Source organism: Mercenaria mercenaria, chromosome 16, assembly GCF_021730395.1.
Source record: "Mercenaria mercenaria strain notata chromosome 16, MADL_Memer_1, whole genome shotgun sequence".
In the NCBI taxonomy this organism is placed as follows: Eukaryota; Metazoa; Mollusca; class Bivalvia; order Venerida; family Veneridae; genus Mercenaria; species Mercenaria mercenaria.
The window spans coordinates 20,733,281-20,752,789 of record NC_069376.1 but is presented as its reverse complement, the minus strand read 5'-3'; the positions used below and the strand labels follow the sequence as shown (position 1 = coordinate 20,752,789).

Sequence of the window (19,509 nt, the reverse complement as noted above, 5' to 3'; positions counted from 1 at the left end):
TTCCAATACACCCGTAGTTTGGAGCATCTTTTTTTTCTGCTTTTTAAATTTTACTTTGTCAGTTTCTGTGATATCCTTTCCGCAGCCTTAACGTACTTAAACGTATTAGCGTCTGATGGCCCTTTCACGCTTCCGTAGAAAGAACATTTATTACACGAAACTTATTTCGAAAATATTTCTGAAATGTCTAGGTTTGCAGCTCTCAAATACGGTTATATCTTACATCTAAGGCATATACTGACACTCTCAGACAACATCAAAAATGACAATTTGAGCGATTTGATGAAGTTCCGAAATTATCAATGTACCCTTGGTCCGTTACGGACCCCTGTGGGATTTGTGTTTATCCAGAGCTCAAATACTTTTTCATAGATTAAAAGCTGACATGTTGTACTAAAGCCCAGGTAATTTCAATTCGTGATAAAGTGCTGAAAATTGGCTCCCCAATAGCAGAAAAAAAGAAGTCCACGCACATACATTTAGACGGGGTGACCCCTGCGCGTGACCCCTCACTATCTACGAATCAAAATGCGGCTTTCGTTTTCAAGTTTAGCATTTCTACTTTCATTTTATTTACTTCCGGAAATAGCTGAAGGTCAAGTGACGTCATTTCCTGTGTTGTCAAAAACATACATATACCTTGCGAGGTTGCATAAATATGTGCTGGCCGTCCTAAGGATATGCAGGCTCCATATTCTCGGATCCCCTCTCTTAATTTTAGTTCGTCTGAAATCACTCGTCCCCACCTCTGATTTAAGTGGAGAAATTGACAGTTACTTGTGGAGAACAGGTTATTGCTGCCAACACTTGTCTGTTTAACAGCCAGCCGTTACTGAAATACTGCTGAAAAATGGCGCTACAAACAAATCCATATGGAAATCATAATTTCATTCAGTTTTGACATTAGCGGCATTGCATTTTTTTGTTTTTATGCAACTTGATTATCTAAGTGCAGTGGAGCGACATTTAGTAACGACCCTTACAATAGCAAAAGACAAACGTTAATTGATGATATCTTAATTCAACATTTACAAAAACCCATTCAGGAATTGGACAGAAAGCTATGCCAGCTTATGGCTGTCCTGATGATATTTTAAATTAATTACATCTAAAGACGACAATTGTTTAAATGTACCGAACCATCGTCTTGTGTGCAGTAACATCAGTCTTGTCGTGAAAGCATCATAAATCGAAAAATGTAAGGCAGTATAACATTAAACAATACCGAAATAATTTAGAAAATAATAAAATTTGGATGCGTACCATGTGTGCGACAGATAAATAAATAGCCAAAATTAAATTCAAACCTTACATAAAACCTAACTGGGACCAGGAACCAAGCTATAGAACAATCAATGAATATATAAGGACAATGCTAGACTATAAACTATCAAAGAAACCTTTCAGCAAACGCACCATAAAAAAGTTAAAGTATATTTAGAAAGTGTTGAATTAGAAATAGACGCTGAAATAGATAACAATGAACAGTGGACACTTGTCAAAACTTGGAATGGGGGACTTACATGACCAGGCTTGCAACAGCTATAAAGATATGATAAGAAAAGAAAAGTATGCGGTTATGGCAAAATACAGTGGTGACATTTACTCAGCAGCTGTATAGAGAGTCACTACCCGGATTCATATACCGCTATCAGCTGCTCTATAGAGAGTCACTACCCGGATTCATATACCGCTATCAGCAGCTCTATAGAGAGTCACTACCCGGATTCATATACCGCTATCAGCTGGAAAGGTATTAACAGTCAGATAACTGTTTCAACGTTAACAAATTACGTGGTTTTTGTTTCGAAACAGTGAATGCTATGTTAAAGACTACGACCATAAATTTGCACGTGCTTTTTGGACGTTCGACAAGCATTCCGCCGTATGACACATATTATATTAATGTTTAAGTTATATAAAACCGGAATAAACAAGTGGTTGCATCCGCTCGCAGGGACTTGTATCTATTTATACACTCCAAGAAACGATTTAATGCCAGGGTATCAGATAGTCTCTTACAAAATATTCAATGACGTTTTTGAAAAGAAACTAGGGCGGTCCTACACATACACTGTATGTCAGAGCAAGTGGAAAGACAGAAACCTACTTAAATCATGTGAATATATATATAATTATAATACATGTATAGACTCACAGGCCATCGTTAAACACGTTTCCGGTTGCGGTGCGCACAGTCACAACACTTTATCATAAGATATTTGTATTTCTATAAGTAACTTGATAAATTGTATAAAAGCATTAGGCCTCACCAAATTAAAAAGTTGTTCATCGGATTTGCCGCTCGTATATTTTCAGAAACACAAAAAAAATATTTTTTTTTGTTTTTGGCTTGCGCTCGCCTCACTGAAAAAAATCAATCCAAAAATATTTGGTGCGCTACTTTTTACGGACGTAAAAGTGTATAAATGCTTATAATTCCAGTCCTAGATTGTTCTCAAATGGATTTTAATCAAAATAAATACATACTACGCCCACATCGTCTATAATAAATCATAACACATATTTAGTTGCATTAAAGTTGTTTCCCCTTTATGCAGTTACGCCATTTTCTTCAAATGTTTACCAAATTAGATGCTACAAAAATCGATTTATTTCATTGAAAACTGGATGAAGAAAAATATACTAATTTATTTGATAACATCAATCTACATTATTTTGGTAAGGGTAAATACTTATTGATGCATGTCACTTAAATCAGTTTTCTGTTTTTCCTGTCCAAATGATCAGCATTTGCATACGAAAATTGGTGGGGTAAGGAATTTACATTATGAGTTGTTTTCAGAACAGTTTCGATTTTCAAATTTTCCAATCATTTAGTAGACTAATGTTAATGCACGTTAATCTCCATTTCAGACTTTAATTGAGACTTTGTTTCAACAAATTTAATATGTTATGAAAGTTTAAAGCTAGAAAAATAGCTGTACATAAGACATCATACTCGACTTTTCTGAATCAGAACTTTGCCAGTAAAAGGGGCATAATAGTCAGAAGCTTTGAAAGTACAGAGATAAAACTTAATAAAAAACATTCTATGTTAAAAAGGGGCATAACTCTGTCTAGATTCAAACTTAAGAGTATTGTTTCTCCAGGTGTAGACTTTGACAGTAAATAACTGTTCTAAGTTTCAAATCAGAAGCTTTAATAGACCTAGTAACACTCACATAGATATTTGATGTATCAAAAACTTTGTAAAGTCAGCTAAGAATGCTACATTTTCATAGCAGTAAATATTCAAGTCACATATGTATGTGATAAGTATGGTGTAAGGTTATGCATTGTTGTTTATTACATATTTTCTAACAGCATTTTTCAAAAACATGCATTATTTGATTACAGTGTACTGTATGACAATGTTATTAACTTTTTTTCACGAGTTCGCTTTGTTGTGCGTCTGCAGGTCAGATTTTCTCAATCCCTGGGGACTTACTTTTTAATTTAAAAGGGCTATACATTCTATTTTAAGGTTTTTATTACTCAGTCGAGAGCCAAATGAAGACAAATATATTTTTCGCTCGCCGTCTCATATTTTTTCAGAAAAAAATCCGATGAACAACTTATCAATTTGGTGTGGCCTTATAGAGAAGTTGAAATAATGTGTCACATAAGTTTTAAATAATGAGCTATAATGTTTATAGTGATATTTACGGACACTGTTATTTAAAAATAATTTTGGCAAAAAAAAAAAAAAATCAGAATAAACCATTTTCTGCTACCAACAAAGATACATTTTCTGCTACCAGACAAGATACACTTCTGCTACCAACAAAGATGCATAATCTGCTACTAACAAAGATACATCCTCTGCTACCAACAATTTATTTCTTCATTTATTTTGTTGGGTTTATCGTCGCACGGACACAATTATAGGTCATATTGCGACTTTCAAGCTTTGATGGTGGAGGTAGACCCTAAGTGCCCCTCCAAGATACACATTCTGCTACCAGACAAGATACACTTCTGCTACCAACAAAGATACACCCTCTGCTACCATCTTCTGTTACTAGGCAAGATACATCTTCTGCTACCAGCAAAGATACATTTTCTGCTACCAGACACGATACACTTCTGCTACCAACAAAGATAAATCCTCTGCTACCAACAAAGATACATCCTCTGCTACTAACAAAGATACATTCTCTTCTACCACTAAAGATACATCTTCTGCTACTAGCCAAGATACATCCTCTGCTACCATCTTCTGCTACCAACAAAGATACATCCTCTGCTACCAGACAAGATACGTCCTCTGCTACCAGAATCTTCTGCTACCAGACAAGATACATCCTCTGCTACCAGACAAGATACGTCCTCTGCTACCAGAATCTTCTGCTACCAGACAAGATACATCCTCTGCTGCCAGACAAGATACATCCTCTGCTACCAGCCAGACAAGAAACGTCATCTGCTATCAGAATCTTCTGCTACCAGACAAGATACACCTTCTGCTAACAATAAATACCATTCCTGACATAGCGAAATAACAAAAATATATGCGAATCTGAGTTAAAACATCAATTTGATCTTTAACAGAAATAGAATTAACTTTGTTTGAGAACAATCTGCGAGCAGCTTGCTTTAATAGCCTACGTCATACTAGTCATAAATCTAATTTACAACTTCCGACGAAAATAATCTGCATATTCGCAAAGTTTCTGCGCTCGTAAAATGACAACTTCATCTTCATGTCTACATGTGTCTATTTATACACTGCACAGCCTTTTACTGAGCATTTCAGAGTAATTTCCTGTATATGAACGCAGAGCTATGTTCAGAAGTGAGCTGATGTTTTTAAGATGAAACATTGTCCAATTAGAAGTCATAATATATCTTTCTATATCATATGCTTTACAATATTCATTATCTGACAGCAAGGTTTAAGGACAGCAAGGGTTTACGGACAGCAAGGTTTAAGGACAAGAATATTATCTTATTGTTTAATCATGTGATTACATTCCACTTGACTGGAAAACCATTTAAATACAGGCAACTGAAACATAACATCACCAGCTCAGTCATGAAATCAAGTGTCAAACAGCATCCTTACAGACGCACGACATGGTTCCCCACAGAAAAAGTGATTTACAACTGTACTTAACCATCGAAGACCAGGCCGAAAACACTGACATCATCCTAATTCTTTTCATTGGTTGGGACCACCTGTAGAGCAAGATCAATGACTTTTTAGACTCCAGAACTCAGGAAGTGGTACCCAATGGCTCGCAATCTACTAACACAGGAAGTGGTACTTAATGGCTCAACACCTACTAACACAGGAAGTGGTACTTAATGGCTCAACATCTACTAACACATGAAGTGATACTAAATGACTCAACATCTACTAACACGGGAAGTGGTACTTAATGGCTCAACATCTACTAACACTGTACTAGAACATTTCGGTGTCCCCCAGGAAAACATGCTCGGCCACTGTTACTTTGGATGTTTATAATTATCTACCTTAGTTCAGTAAGTGTACAAGACGACAACATTCCGTAGTGGAACACTGGAAGATGAAAACAGAACATGACGCAAGAGCTCAGCAGACTGATCTTGTCCACTAGGTAGAGTGGAAAAAAACGGATGATGGAGTTCCATTCACAGAAGTGTCATTTCATCCACATCACCAACAAAAGAAAACTCCTGAATAACAACTATGCCACACACAGTCACATACTAGAGACCGCCAACAACACCAAATATCTTGGAATGACTGTCCACAAATCACACCCCTGGAAACACACATATCAATCAGGCATTGGAGAAAGCCAGCAACCTCAGGGCCTTCATACAGAGCAAAATATACGGACGTCTGTCCAAGACCAAGGACCTCTGCTTTGAAGAAAAACAGTCTTGCCAATAACTGAATATGCCAGCATTGTGATACCGTGTAACACTGTCCGAGGAACGTTGTGCATACCTCAAATCCGCATAAACCGCCCAAGGAACGTTATGAGTACCTCGTATTAGTTTCAATGTTTAAAATAACATGTGTGCATTTGTTACACCGGTGTCGGTGTCGTCCGAGGCGTTGTATCTTGCATGCCTGATCTCGGAAACAAGAATCTCTAGGGTTTCCTGTTAAAGCCTTCGAAGCAATGTGTTTGTCAACCGCAGCGCGCGACGCTATGACATGACGCGCGTCTGTACGATGGCTCGTCTCGTCTCGTCTTTTTTATTTAATTACATAACATACGAACTTAACATTAACCTGTGCGAAGTTAATATTACGCTTACCGATCACCTTACCTGACCTTATGTAAGTTTGAAAGACATTAAATTAACGGTTCATACCTTGCAAGTAAGAACTTATATTTCATTAAACATATGAATGTTTTTGATCTGTTTCAATTTCCTATGACCGGGACATATACCCATGACGTGTAGGTATATAATATGAAAAAGATGATGGCAATTTTTATAATTATTATTCTAGCTTGGCCTAACGCAGATTATCATTATTATTTTATTATATGTCTTGTTTTATTTTAAGATGGGAGGTGTTTGCGAATTGAGTATGCAAGCTCTCGGGAAGCGTTATTCGGACGGGAGCATAGTGCGGAGCTACAGTCGACGTATAAAGCTTAATTAGTTCCGCTTGTTTCACGTTGGAAACTACTTACACCAAGATGGAACGCATATTAAACATCTTTCAAAATAGCATTGATATGGTGGATCAAACAGAACTGTTTTATGTACAGGAGCTTGTTGCAGACAAAGCATTTCAAAGTGGTCCCTTTGAAGTAAGGATTTATTAAAAGAGTGGCTTTATAAAACGATTAAACCACATTTTTTGTTACACTGGGGCAAGGAATTTTTGTCTTCGTTCCAAACCAGAGTCTTACTAATGACTTGAAGGTGCATGCAAAAGCTATTAATGCAAAAACATATCCTGTAATTAATATCATCTTAGGTATATTAACGATATTCTTTATCAGAAAAAAATGTTTATCCGATGATAGATGTTTTAAAGTTGATCCGCCAATCATCCACATAACATGATATTATTACTGACTAAATAGGATGTCTCCAAATAACATAATTCTGCAAAATAACCGTTGCAAATAATCATAAATAATTTTGATATTAATCAAGGTAGGCATTTTCAGTGACAATTTTAAATAAATTCAGACAATTTGTCAATGTGAATCATGCATCATTTTCGATTATTGATTACCTAAATTGTTGCTCACAATTCTTGTGATATAAAAACGCGAAGATGTTTCCCTCCTTTTAACTATCAGCGGGAAAGGATTGCATACTCCTGTCTCAAGCATTTTCCAAATTTTCACAGAAAACACAATGGGTTTTATTAAATTTGATCGTTTATTAAGCATGATTTCTGTTTTGCATCGATCCAATTTTTGTGTGATTTGAGCTGATGAAATTTGCAAGTTCGTTTAGCGAGGTAGTGAATGGATAGTTCATATGTAATATTGTATGTAAGGCCACACCAAATTGTTCATCGGATTTTTTTCTGAAAAAATTGAGGCGGCGAGCGAAAACATAATTTAAAAATATTTTTAGGTTTTTGAGAAAATCAGGAGCGAGCGAAGAGCGAAGAAATATATTTGTCTTCATTTGGCTCTCGACTGACTAATAAAAACCTTAAAATAGAACGTATAGCCCTTTTAAATTAAAAAGTAAGTCCCCAGGGATTGAGAAAATCTGACCTGCAGACGCACAACAAAGCGAACTCGTGAAAAAAAGGTAATAACATTGTCATACAGTACACTGTAATCAAATAATGCATGCTTTTGAAAATGCTGTTAGAAAATATGTAATAAACCACAATGCATAACCTTACACCATGCTTATCACATACATATGTGACTTGAATATTTACTGCTATGAAAATGTAGCATTCTTAGCTGACTTTACAAAGTTTTTGATACATCAAATATCTATGCGAGTGTTACTAGGTCTATTAAAGCTTCTGATTTGAAACTTAGAACAGTTATTTACTGTCAAAGTCTACCCCTGGAGAAACAATACACTTAAGTCTGAATCTAGACAGAGTTATGCCCCTTTTTAACATAGAATGTTTTTTATTAAGTTTTATATAATGACCAATAGCTCTGTACTTTCAAAGCTTCTGACTATTATGCCCCTTTTACTGGCAAAGTTCTGATTCAGAAAAGTCGAGTATGATGTCTTATGTACAGCTATTTTTCTAACTTTAAACTTTCATAACATATTAAATTTGTTGAAACAAAGTCTCAATTAAAGTCTGAAATGGAGATTAACGTGCATTAACATTAGTCTACTAAATGATTGGAAAATTTGAAAATCGAAACTGTTCTGAAAACAACTCATAATGTAAATTCCTTACCCCACCAACTTTCGTATGCAAATGCTGATCATTTGGACAGGAAAAACAGAAAACAGATTTAAGTGACATGCATCAATAAGTATTTACCCTTACCAAAATAATGTAGATTGATGTTATCAAATAAATTAGTATATTTTTCTTCATCCAGTTTTCAATGAAATAAATCGATTTTTGTAGCATCTAATTTGGTAAACATTTGAAGAAAATGGCGTAACTGCATAAAGGGGAAACAACTTTAATGCAACTAAATATAAGTGTTATGATTTATTATAGACGATGTGGGCGTAGTATGTATTTATTTTGATTAAAATCCATTTGAGAACAATCTAGGACTGGAATTATAAGTATTTATACACTTTTACGTCCGTAAAAAGTAGCGCACTAAAAATTTTGGATTGATTTTTTTCAATGGGGCGAGCGCAAGCTAAAAACAAAAACATTTTTTTTTGCGTTTCTGAGAATATACGAGCGGCAAATCCGATGAACAACTTTTTAATTTGGTGAGGCCTCTAAAATGAAACATGAACAACCTGATGACATGAAGAGCTACATACAGTAGCGACATAAACAAAGCAGAACAATACTAGAGCTAAAACGTTGATATTGATCATCATAGTGTTACGCTGCGCGTGGAAACGTTAAGTTTCTTTAAGGGAATATTTTAGCTCAAATTCAGTTTTTCAGGTATTTATTATTTTTCACTTGAGTCCGCTTAACTGAGGGAATTAGCAAAATCCAGATTCTGTTTCTTCTTTTATTCAGTTTTCAACGACAATATATGGATGTCCACATAACAACAATAATTTCTAAAAACACAACTAAATTAATTAAAACTTTGTAGCTATCTTGTCGGATATCGCGACTTGAAACACAGAAGTATATGTCCTTCTTATTTCGTAGGAAAAATTCTCCTGATTTTCTTTTATCATTCACTTTTTATGAGGTTCATGACAACAATAAAATTAACCAATGATATTGCAGGAATCCTACATGTCCCCTAGCAACAAATCCCGCATACCGCGATACCTAGTGAGATTTCACGTGATTTCACGTGACCAGTTACCTCTGTCCTTGCGTGTCAAAAGATTACTATCTCATAAACAGATATTAAGATTATATAATAAAATGCAATAAGACCATTAACAGACGTATAATAGCAATTAGTTTGACACTGCAAGATCTTATCAATGTTTAGTAAGAAATAAAACATTTTTATAATGACAGCATGTAAATTCCTTTTGTTCTTTTAAAATTATTGACAAAGTTCGAGTTTTTACATATACAACCATTTTTAAACATTTTTTTAAAACAAATTATTTGAAAGTCTTAAACACTAATGTCACCGCATGACAATATGTTAATAATAAATGTTAATGGAACAGGTAGCCCCCTTCGACATGTGCGTTGTTTTCAACGTTCTAGTTTACAAAGATATCACATGATATACAGTTAGAGAGTAAATGTGATTTATAGTCAATATCATCAGAATATAACACTCCTATATTGTAAGGATGGTTCAAAGTAAGAACATCTCCATCTTATTCAAACCTTTCAATGTATTCACATCAGACATACTTTTTGTATTTGTTAGTTCTATTATGGAAAATAAACTTTTTAGTGTATATATATCACGCGCGACGCATTGAGATTACACATATACCCCATTTATCTGAATCTAACATGTCAGGAAATGTTGGTACATTTTAAACTGAAAAATTGTACTTCGTCTTTTAATTGCGATATGTGTTATGCTGTACGGAAAATTATGCTGTACGGAAATCCCGAGTTTTGCTGTACGGAAACCATGAGTTAAGCTGTACTAAAACAATGCGCTAAGCTGTACTGAAACCATGAGTTATGTTGCACGGAAACAGAATAATCTTAACATTTGCGTGAAAAAGCAGCCATGTTTACTGACAAAAGCAACAAAGAAGAACAAGCATTATTACGACTAGCTACCGGTATTTTTTACAGATCATAAAACCCTATTCTTGTTTCTGCTTCATATCATATATTTCCGCGATGCAACTTAACGTTGCATTTGTTAAAGTTTTCCTTATGGAAGGATAGTTTTCACGAAACTTTCTAGGCTGTTTCCTATAAGAACGAACTTTTAGTCACATGCTGGTCAAACGCTCACATCAGCCCCATCAAATATTCATCTGGTTTTCTATTCTTATCAATTAAAACTATAATTACCATATCACAAGAATATTTTAAGGTAATAACGGAAAGAACCGACAATGCAAACAGACCAGACAGGTATTGTTTACAATGGTATACATAAAACATAATATTTAAAAGTTATTTTATATCCAGTTAAATTATATTCCAAACACAGACTGAAGACACGTTGATGGTAAGATTTTTGTAAGTATTGTATATGATTATATATTAATATAAATCTAAAACCATTTTCACTTATATGACATTTTTCTTTATCACAATACACGCGGTTATTGTCATAGATACTGTTTATAGGTACGACAGACTGTATTTATCACACAAAAAAGAGACCCCGCCCTTCGCCCCCCCCCCATCCCCCAACCACCCCGAAGAAAAATCAGCAACAAACAAAACTATAGATGCTTTTAAGATTATCAAGTTTTCTGACGGTGACAATTTACGACACAATTTGAATATAATATATAAGTAAATTAATAAATGCTGGAATTGTAAATCTTACGATAGTGTGGATTCAATGCAAGATGTGTTTATAACAGCCGATTGTCATCATTTACGAGGCCATATTCACATTAATAACAATCAGCGCCGGCACCACAGGACTGCATTCACAATAAATGTCGGCAAATTGCTTTTCCCTGTGAAGTAAATTTGTCATTCCTTTTTAAAATCTGACAGGTCTCTGTTGCAGAATCTATGGATTAATAACCTAATCTACCACCAAGACTGGTGCTGACAGGAGTATGAATTGGTAAGCAAATTCCTGCATAGATAATATAGAGAAAATATGATTGCTTCTTATGCTACCCCCTGGATATTATGATCCGAGGTGAAAACTTGCCCAAAGGTTTCTAAACTGTGTATAGTATAGTTTGATACGATAAACCTACTGAAGTGCAGAGCTAGAAGTGTACAAATGCCAGAACTGAAAGAATCAAATAAGCTTTATACTTTCAGGGATGTATAACTCTCATGATATTTAAAGTGTCGCGTAATGAATTTTTACAGAAATGTTATCGCTATCTGTATGTTAACAATGGCTGTCTCATGACAGCACGTTCGACAATTCGAACATCGAAGGCTTGTCAGTAAAATGGATCTAAGAAAAAGTATGGTATTCAAATTCAGGCAAGAGTTATGGGAATTTATGCTGTGATCTTGTAAAATTGCAAAGAACATCTGTGTGAAGTTTCAACCAAGTATCTGCATTAGTATCTGAGATATTGCAAGAGCAATTTGTCTGCAATTTTCTAAGTCCAAGAAGGATGGTAATTTTCTTAAAATTCCTGTCAGCGTTATGCCGTTACCTTGTGTTGTTACCTGAAAGATGAATGTGCAGTTTAATTGCAATATCTGCTAAGATTAAAAACACGGTACAGTAATCTTTGAAAAACTTGAACCAAAATTTCTAATGTTGAAAAGGACTTCGACATAGAAATACTGAAGGTAGGAATACGCATTTTGTCACATTAATGTACATTGTCGCCTGGAGCATGTACAACAAGTTTCAACTGTAATGCAGAAATATGGGACTTTATATTTCGACTTCATATAGATCTATTGGCTTCTAAAATGTTCACAAGGTACAATATGACAATTGTGACAACGCTTCTTAGATGTGCAAAAGGTACAATACAACAATTGTTACTACATCAAGGTCAAGTGGCTTCTATGACATGCACATGGTATAATATGACAATTATGGCAACATCAATATCTAGTGGCTTCTAGGATGTGCACATGGTGAAAATCCTTTTTTACTACATCAAGCTCTTGTGGGCATATAAATCTGGTTAGTGTTATACAGTGTGAGTCTTGATATGTTAACACAATCAAAATAGATCATATTCTAACTAATTCAGGGAATATAACTCTGGTGTTGTGTTACTTGATTAATTTACGAACATATTCTGGAGCCATATACATTTGTACACTACTGGTGACAGGAAATGTGCTGACTAAAACTGACGACAGACAAATAAACACGGACGAATGTTCCCATTGAACAGTTTATGAACAGCCACCAATGCGGAATCTTTAACATTATGAAAACAAGAAGGAATATATTTAACTTGCCCTATTGACTGTCGAATGAACATTCTATAGAAATTTGTCTTCAAAATTTCCACCTGACCGCTACCCTAAACTCAGAAAACTTCGGACATATCTCACACCCGTCTCTTACCCACAATAACTTTTCTCAACTTAATCACTTTAAAATAAAAAAAAAAAAAAAACAAATACCATAGTATCCACTATGTTCATATTGTATGTATATACAATACAAGACTCAAACCCTAAAGCATGGTTGCTTTATACAAACAGATTCATGTAAATATTTGTACAAGTGTTATTCCCAGCATGCTTCTATACAGCACGTTTCGAGTTTTCACACAAACCTCAGTTGGTGGTATCTTTTCCAATACATTAACTGCTGTAATAAACTATAGTTTGTCTGCAGTTAATCAATTATCAGAATCCAATTACCGACAAACAAAATCGTATAATGCTATCGTGCCATGTACGCGTCCGAAGAGTGGAGCCAGTGGTACCATGGTATATACGTGTCCGAAGAGTGGAGCCAGTGCTAACACTGTCTCACTACTTAACCAGAGGTCGTGAGTCCGAGGCTCAAACTAAAAAATACAAACATTGGGATAATAGTCTATTGACGCTTTATACCAGGCACGATAAAGAACCAGGGAAGCTCCTGGACTTTGAGCCTTAATAGTATGTACGTCAGAGAAGATAACCCCGGAGGTTTTTCAGATTGTGTTTAAAAAACATCGAAGCTCAGAAGGAAAATAGCGAAAAAGTAAAATGTAAAAAAAACTGATTTTCAAATATTAAAAAATACTATGCAGCCAATAGTCAGGCTATATCTCGCGTTATTCTCCCACTAACGTAACGAACCGTCTTCTGGAGGAGTCATGCATATAGGTTACCGGTGGGAACATATAGGTTGCCGGTGGCGACTTATAGGTTTCCGGTGGCGACATTATGTTACCGGTGGGGACATCAAGGCTACTGGTGGCGACTATATTAAATAGATTCAGAAGCAGTACTTCCCAGGCGATGAGACCATCCTTACACATACAGTTTTGTTGAGCAAGACGTTAAAAATCGTTATTTTTCGAGAAAACTTTTCATTTCATAATCTATTTTTGCTTGTATTTTACAAAAGAATATATAACTTAGTAAAGGAAAATGTTACATTTTAGAATTTAGTAGTATTGTACATATATTACATGTACTTGCATTTTAGAATGATGCATCAATATACACTGCACTTGAGAAATATGCAGTAATGTACATTGTCTTTGTTTGTTTGCTTTAACTATGTAACAGTGGTTAGTTTAACATAACAAATGTTACTGAATGTTGTACCCTCCATTTAACCACACATATAAGCAACCTAATGTCTTTAGAGGAAAATAAGCCCGTCCACGGACCCAACTTGTGATCTCTAGATTAACTGATATTGTTGTGTTACTCCCACTTGGGTTACCGGAAGTACTTTAGAAATTCTCCAAGGTGACATTTCCTGTTTAGTAGATACGCCCAGAAATTATGATAAAAACGGTACTTTTACCAAGACGCACATTTAGACAATTACGTCATACTAACACAAGCATGATTAAACCTTCATAAAAATCTACGTACTGAAAACGCCAGATGCTCGAGAGTTCATTATACCGCAGTAAACATTTAAATGACGTACAAAGCACCAGCAACATTAAACATTGAATTAAATGGCGTGATGATACCCAATGCAAATTAGCGTAAAATTTACGCGAGCAGAACCATCTAGCTTAAAGATTATTAAATTAGGCAGAAGTCTACTGAAAACATGTCCCCCTGGTTTCTAACAGTGTACGATAAGTTTTCTTTTAAACTTTTATCCACTTCGCATGTCTTTAACATATTTGTATTGTACTTACATTTACTTTCAACACATCGTTACTTACATTTACTTTCAACACATCGTAATGTCTATAACAATTCTACAAGACAAACTGTCAAACTGTTGCAGTTATAGCACAAACTTACACAATAAGAAGAAAATGTATCTTACCATTATAGTTTCATTTTTTGTATTAAGCACCATTTTATTTCTATCCTTTCTATCCACATTACACCATTTCTGCCCGGTTAAACAGTGATTGACTATGAGTCATTCTCTACCTAGCTTTACAAACCCGTTTTCATCAGGCATCTAGTGCTTGTTCTTTACAGCTGTAGTTATTGGCTGTATGTTACATATGCTTCACTGTAATTTATGTTATGAGGTCGGAGCTGAACCTATTTTTTTGCAGAACATTATATTCTTTCTTACAGTTTGTTATCTTAGAGTTGGGTTTATTTGATTAGCAGGACTAAAATGTGATGTCTGTTATATATAATTAAATGTATTTTATGCTAAGTTGAAGATGAATATCATTCAATTTGATTTTTGCTATGTATACTTTTAACCTAAATGAGTCGGAAGCCGTACAGGCAACAATGATGGTTTACAAGTATGAAGTGTTATAACGTTATGTCGTTTCTTCTCTCGCTTTCTCCATGTATACATTACAGTAATTACACCCACCGATAACTGTTTTGCCAAGTTAAAAGATTAATTAATGCAACCGTTAAAGTCAGGTGTAACATAACTGCTATAAATTAGAAGACTCGTAAATAAAATTACTTCGGAGCAAACTTAATCAAATATTCATTGTGCAAATGAATTTTCTCCGATAAAGATATATTTCCAGTCCTCACGTAAACATTGCACCAAGAGAAGGAACATTCCTAGGTTGGCTGAGATTGTTAACAAATATCTCGTCGTCATTTAAGACATGTGTGAACGGACGTTGCTGTGGTGACGAGACGGTAGAACGTTTGGTCTTTCAACAGCTGCCGCTAGTTGACGATTTCTGTCATTTTAGATAGTATAACTTCAAAAGTACAGAACACATGATAAATTAGAATTTTTTGAGACAGGGAAAACAATAACTGTACATAAAAGATAGTAGCTGCGACAATGGTTATAAAAGACATGGTCGAGTTTTAAAGCCTTATGTATTTCATAATCAAATGGAAACTACTAAACCACGAGTTATGATCTAAACTAAGTTGATCAAACTAAACTTAGATTTGAATTCAACTAACACAGCGAAAGTTATCGTAGATATATTGTATATATTTCACTATGAATTCCAGGCACTATTTCCTGCTGCTTGAAAAGCGTGAACCAATATTGAGAGAACATACTATAGTCTGAGATAGTATTTACCTGCAAAATTTGGAACGCGTGCCAACAAATTGTCTGTAGTTATCATTAGGAAGCTATCTTTTTCTTTTCCAATTATACAGACATGAACGATGTGGATTTGCACCAGCGTTCGTAAACTGACCCTTTGAACCACTGAATAATAGCAAAACATAATCCGTTGTAACCGAACCTTAAACGAAAATGCTGATAAGCATCTGGTTTAACGATTATTAAGCTGGGTGGAGTTGAAACAAAAGCGATTCGTTTCCAGGTTCAGTCGTCATACATTTCTGCAATAATTCACGGAATATTTAAATGATATTGGCAATTATACCGAAATTGTGTTCAACAGGGGAGGTAATTAAGGAAAACCCATTCCAAAGACTACAATGACGTTAAAGATAATGGCTTTAATAGAAAAACAATAATCAAAAACCGTTGTAACAATTTTTACGTTGTTTAAACCCTAAGAAAATAATAAAATAGTGGTTGGAATCTCAATGATTTGATGGCTGATTTTCGGTACTGAGGTTGGCGCGGACTGTGAGAAAAATGTACGCTTTAGGGTAAATCCTTGTCGTTTGCAGAAGATGAAATCAGTTTTACATTTATCTTCCATTTGACCGTAACCTTAAATAGATAAATTACCAACCTCCTGAGGCAAGTTTTATAATCAGCATCCACAGGTTTTGCAAATATGTCAGAAAGTCATTTATACAAATAAAGAGAATTTAATAAACTACAAGTTTGTCGTATTCATATTTTATTAAACACAATGATTAAAATTTACACAAGAATAAATACATAAACATACATTACAGTAAATGTGACACATTTGCGATTATATAGGTGCACGAGAAACTGAAAATTATTCATAGTTTTACAATAACGAGTCAAACATGTTACTAACTATCCGTACATCTGTTAAGCATTAAATGTCTCTAAAACAAAAATACAGATTGTTGACGTACTTCATTTTACAGGAAAGTTGACATATTACAGTGTTTACTAGATTAGCCAACGCACGATAATAACTATATTGTTAAGTTTTTTGTCTTATTACATTTCTTAAAGACTAATGCCAGTCTATTCTAGAGCTTTTCTTAGAGGAATGATTTTAAGAAACATCGGACATAGGATATAGACTGGCTCAATTCATTACATTGAATGACAAAAATGTGAAATAATATATCCTATTCCAGGAGCTAATATCTGACCTACGGTACAGTCACGAAAATTTTGTTCGAACTTCATCAAAGAAATGAAAATCAGACGTTGAATTAAAGTTGTTTCCGATTTGTGATCTTTGCTATAGAACAGCAAGTAGCTGTCTCCCTCGTGATGACAAGTTTCTATCCATAAAATTGAATAAGTAATGAAATTACAGATTCTGAAAGGGAACGTCTATCTAATTCGCTAGGGGCAAATATAATCGGGAGTGCCTAATTGCAAATGTACTTGATTGATATTGGTTGTATATTTTGTATATCAATGGCTCTAAGGTAAGTCAACTAGTCTCCAAACGGTCATACAACTTTTAACTGCCTTATACTGTACATTATCATTGACACGCTAAAATGCTACAGTTACACCATCTTAACATTAATCTAGCTACAGTAGCTAGAACTAAAACATAAATATTAAACTCTAGCTATTCTAGCTATGGTACCCAATCCCAACACTAATATTGAACGCAAGCTACTGTAGCTCTAGCTATGGCTCTCCACCTAACACTAATACTGAACACTACTACTCTATCTCTAGCTATGGCACCTAACCCCAACACTAATACTGTACTCTAGCTATACTCTAGCTCTAGCTATGGCACCAAACCCTAACGCTAATATTGAACTCTCGCTACTCTAGCTATAGCACAAAACCCTAACACAAATATTGGACTATAGTTACTCTAGCTACTCTAGCTCTAGCAATGACACCCAAAACTAACACTAATATTGAACTATAGCTACTCTAGCTACACTAGCATGACACCCAACCCTAACACTAATATTGAACTCTACTACTCTAGCTACTTTAGCTCTACTGGCACGCGAGTAGTCTCCGGACAGAAATCGCATATATTTCGCCCTTAAAAGCTTAAACAATATCAAGGATAAAAACGATTAACACATATGAATACCTTAGCTCCGGTATTACCAGTTTAAAATTTAGGGGTTTTCCTGTGAAATGACGTCACGTTCGCGGGGAATTAGCGAGGCCCGAAAAGTGGTCTGTAGGACGTCAAATTTTAACATGCTCGATAGTAATGCCCGGACACCATTTTTTCGTGAATATATTTATCGGGAACTGCCCATATGAGCTGGAATTATGAAAAAGACAAATGATATTTTACGTAACTGTAAAAAGATCGAACGTTTGCGTCAGATTTATTTGTCCCAGCCACACGGAAAGATACGACAACAGAAAATAGAATAATCATGCTTAAGTCACGGACAATAACTGTCTAATCGAACAACTTATGAAATATTTTGGCATAGTTGTATTGTTGTCACAAAGAAAATAAGTTTTCTTGTTGAAAGTGTGTGTATCGTCTGCTAGTCGTGAAGTAAAGACATTTTAGCCTTAATTAAAAAAACCTCCAGACACGCCTTTCTTGTGCATGCGCAATAAGAACGGAAGCACCGCAAATGAAAATGTAAACAAGTAACCATGCGGAAGGATTTCCACGATTATTATACTCATTTGATAATCTGTGAAAAATAAACTTGATCAACTTCTCCAAAACAAACGTCTGTACGATTAGGCACAAAAATATGTAGACGAATCGCGAAAATAGAGCGTTGCGGGAACGTGTCCGGGGACTACTGCTGTCCGGGGACTTCTCGCGTGCCAGTAGCAAAGCCACCCAACCCTAACACTAATATTGAACTATAGCTACTCTAGCTTTAGCTATGACACACCAACACTAATAATGCTACAATATCTCACCCAATGTCAAAATATATCGGCTACTGTATTTCCGTAACGGCTTAAGTAATTTTTAAGATATTTTTTCATCAAAAATAATTTCAGAATCATTTTTATATATTAGTTACAACCTTTCTACTGCAAAACAGAATTATTTGTATTTTGTTATATTATTAACGTAACACATATGCACATCAAGTGTCTGGCTCCCTCTTATTCAATTACTGCTGTTATCATGGTTGAAATTCTATTGATATTTGGGTAAATGGTTGATTGGGTCATTAAAGTCATAACTGAATCCCACTATCACGCATTATACTACATGCAATAGTTAAAGGGAACCAACCATTTCCTTGAGCAGGACTGGTACTCGTTGTAAAATGAAATGTGCGAATTTAGACCAATGAGAAACGATCTCTATAAATAGCACCAATCAAAGCGCTCTTCTGTAGATAGCATTGGGGAGCACTAAGGTATATAAATAAGTAGACAGATGACAGTGAGATTAGGCTTTTGGAATAGAAGAGTCTTCTAATCTTTCACTATCCTCCCAATAGCATTACTAACAGCCTTTTGGAGGAGTCTCCCATATGGGTTACTATAAATAAGCTTGCATACAAACGAACAGTGAGATCCTTCGGTTCCAGCTGTAGACGGCAGCACACACAAACCAGGGATCGGGAAGCTGAGACTGACTCATATATATGTAGATAGTATTCAGAGGCAGACGAGGTTCTTTGTTATTGGTGAAGACATCCTTTCTAATAAAACGTATCATACAGTCCAT

General features: G+C 35.1%; 1 protein-coding gene across 3 annotated transcripts in view; it reads right to left on the bottom strand.

The window, feature by feature from the left end:
- The window catches only part of LOC123540113 (neo-calmodulin-like), a 194,626-nt gene that overhangs the window by 51,027 nt on the left and 124,090 nt on the right, over positions 1-19,509 (bottom strand). The window contains exon 1 of one of the 3 annotated variants that reach the window (XM_053526328.1): positions 14,613-14,760. The exons of the other annotated variants lie outside the window; for them this stretch is intronic. Coding sequence (XP_053382303.1) covers positions 14,613-14,645 — 33 coding nt within the window. The 5' untranslated portion in view covers positions 14,646-14,760. Of the gene's footprint in view, positions 1-14,612; positions 14,761-19,509 lie in introns of those variants that run through there. 3 annotated transcript variants of the gene reach the window in all.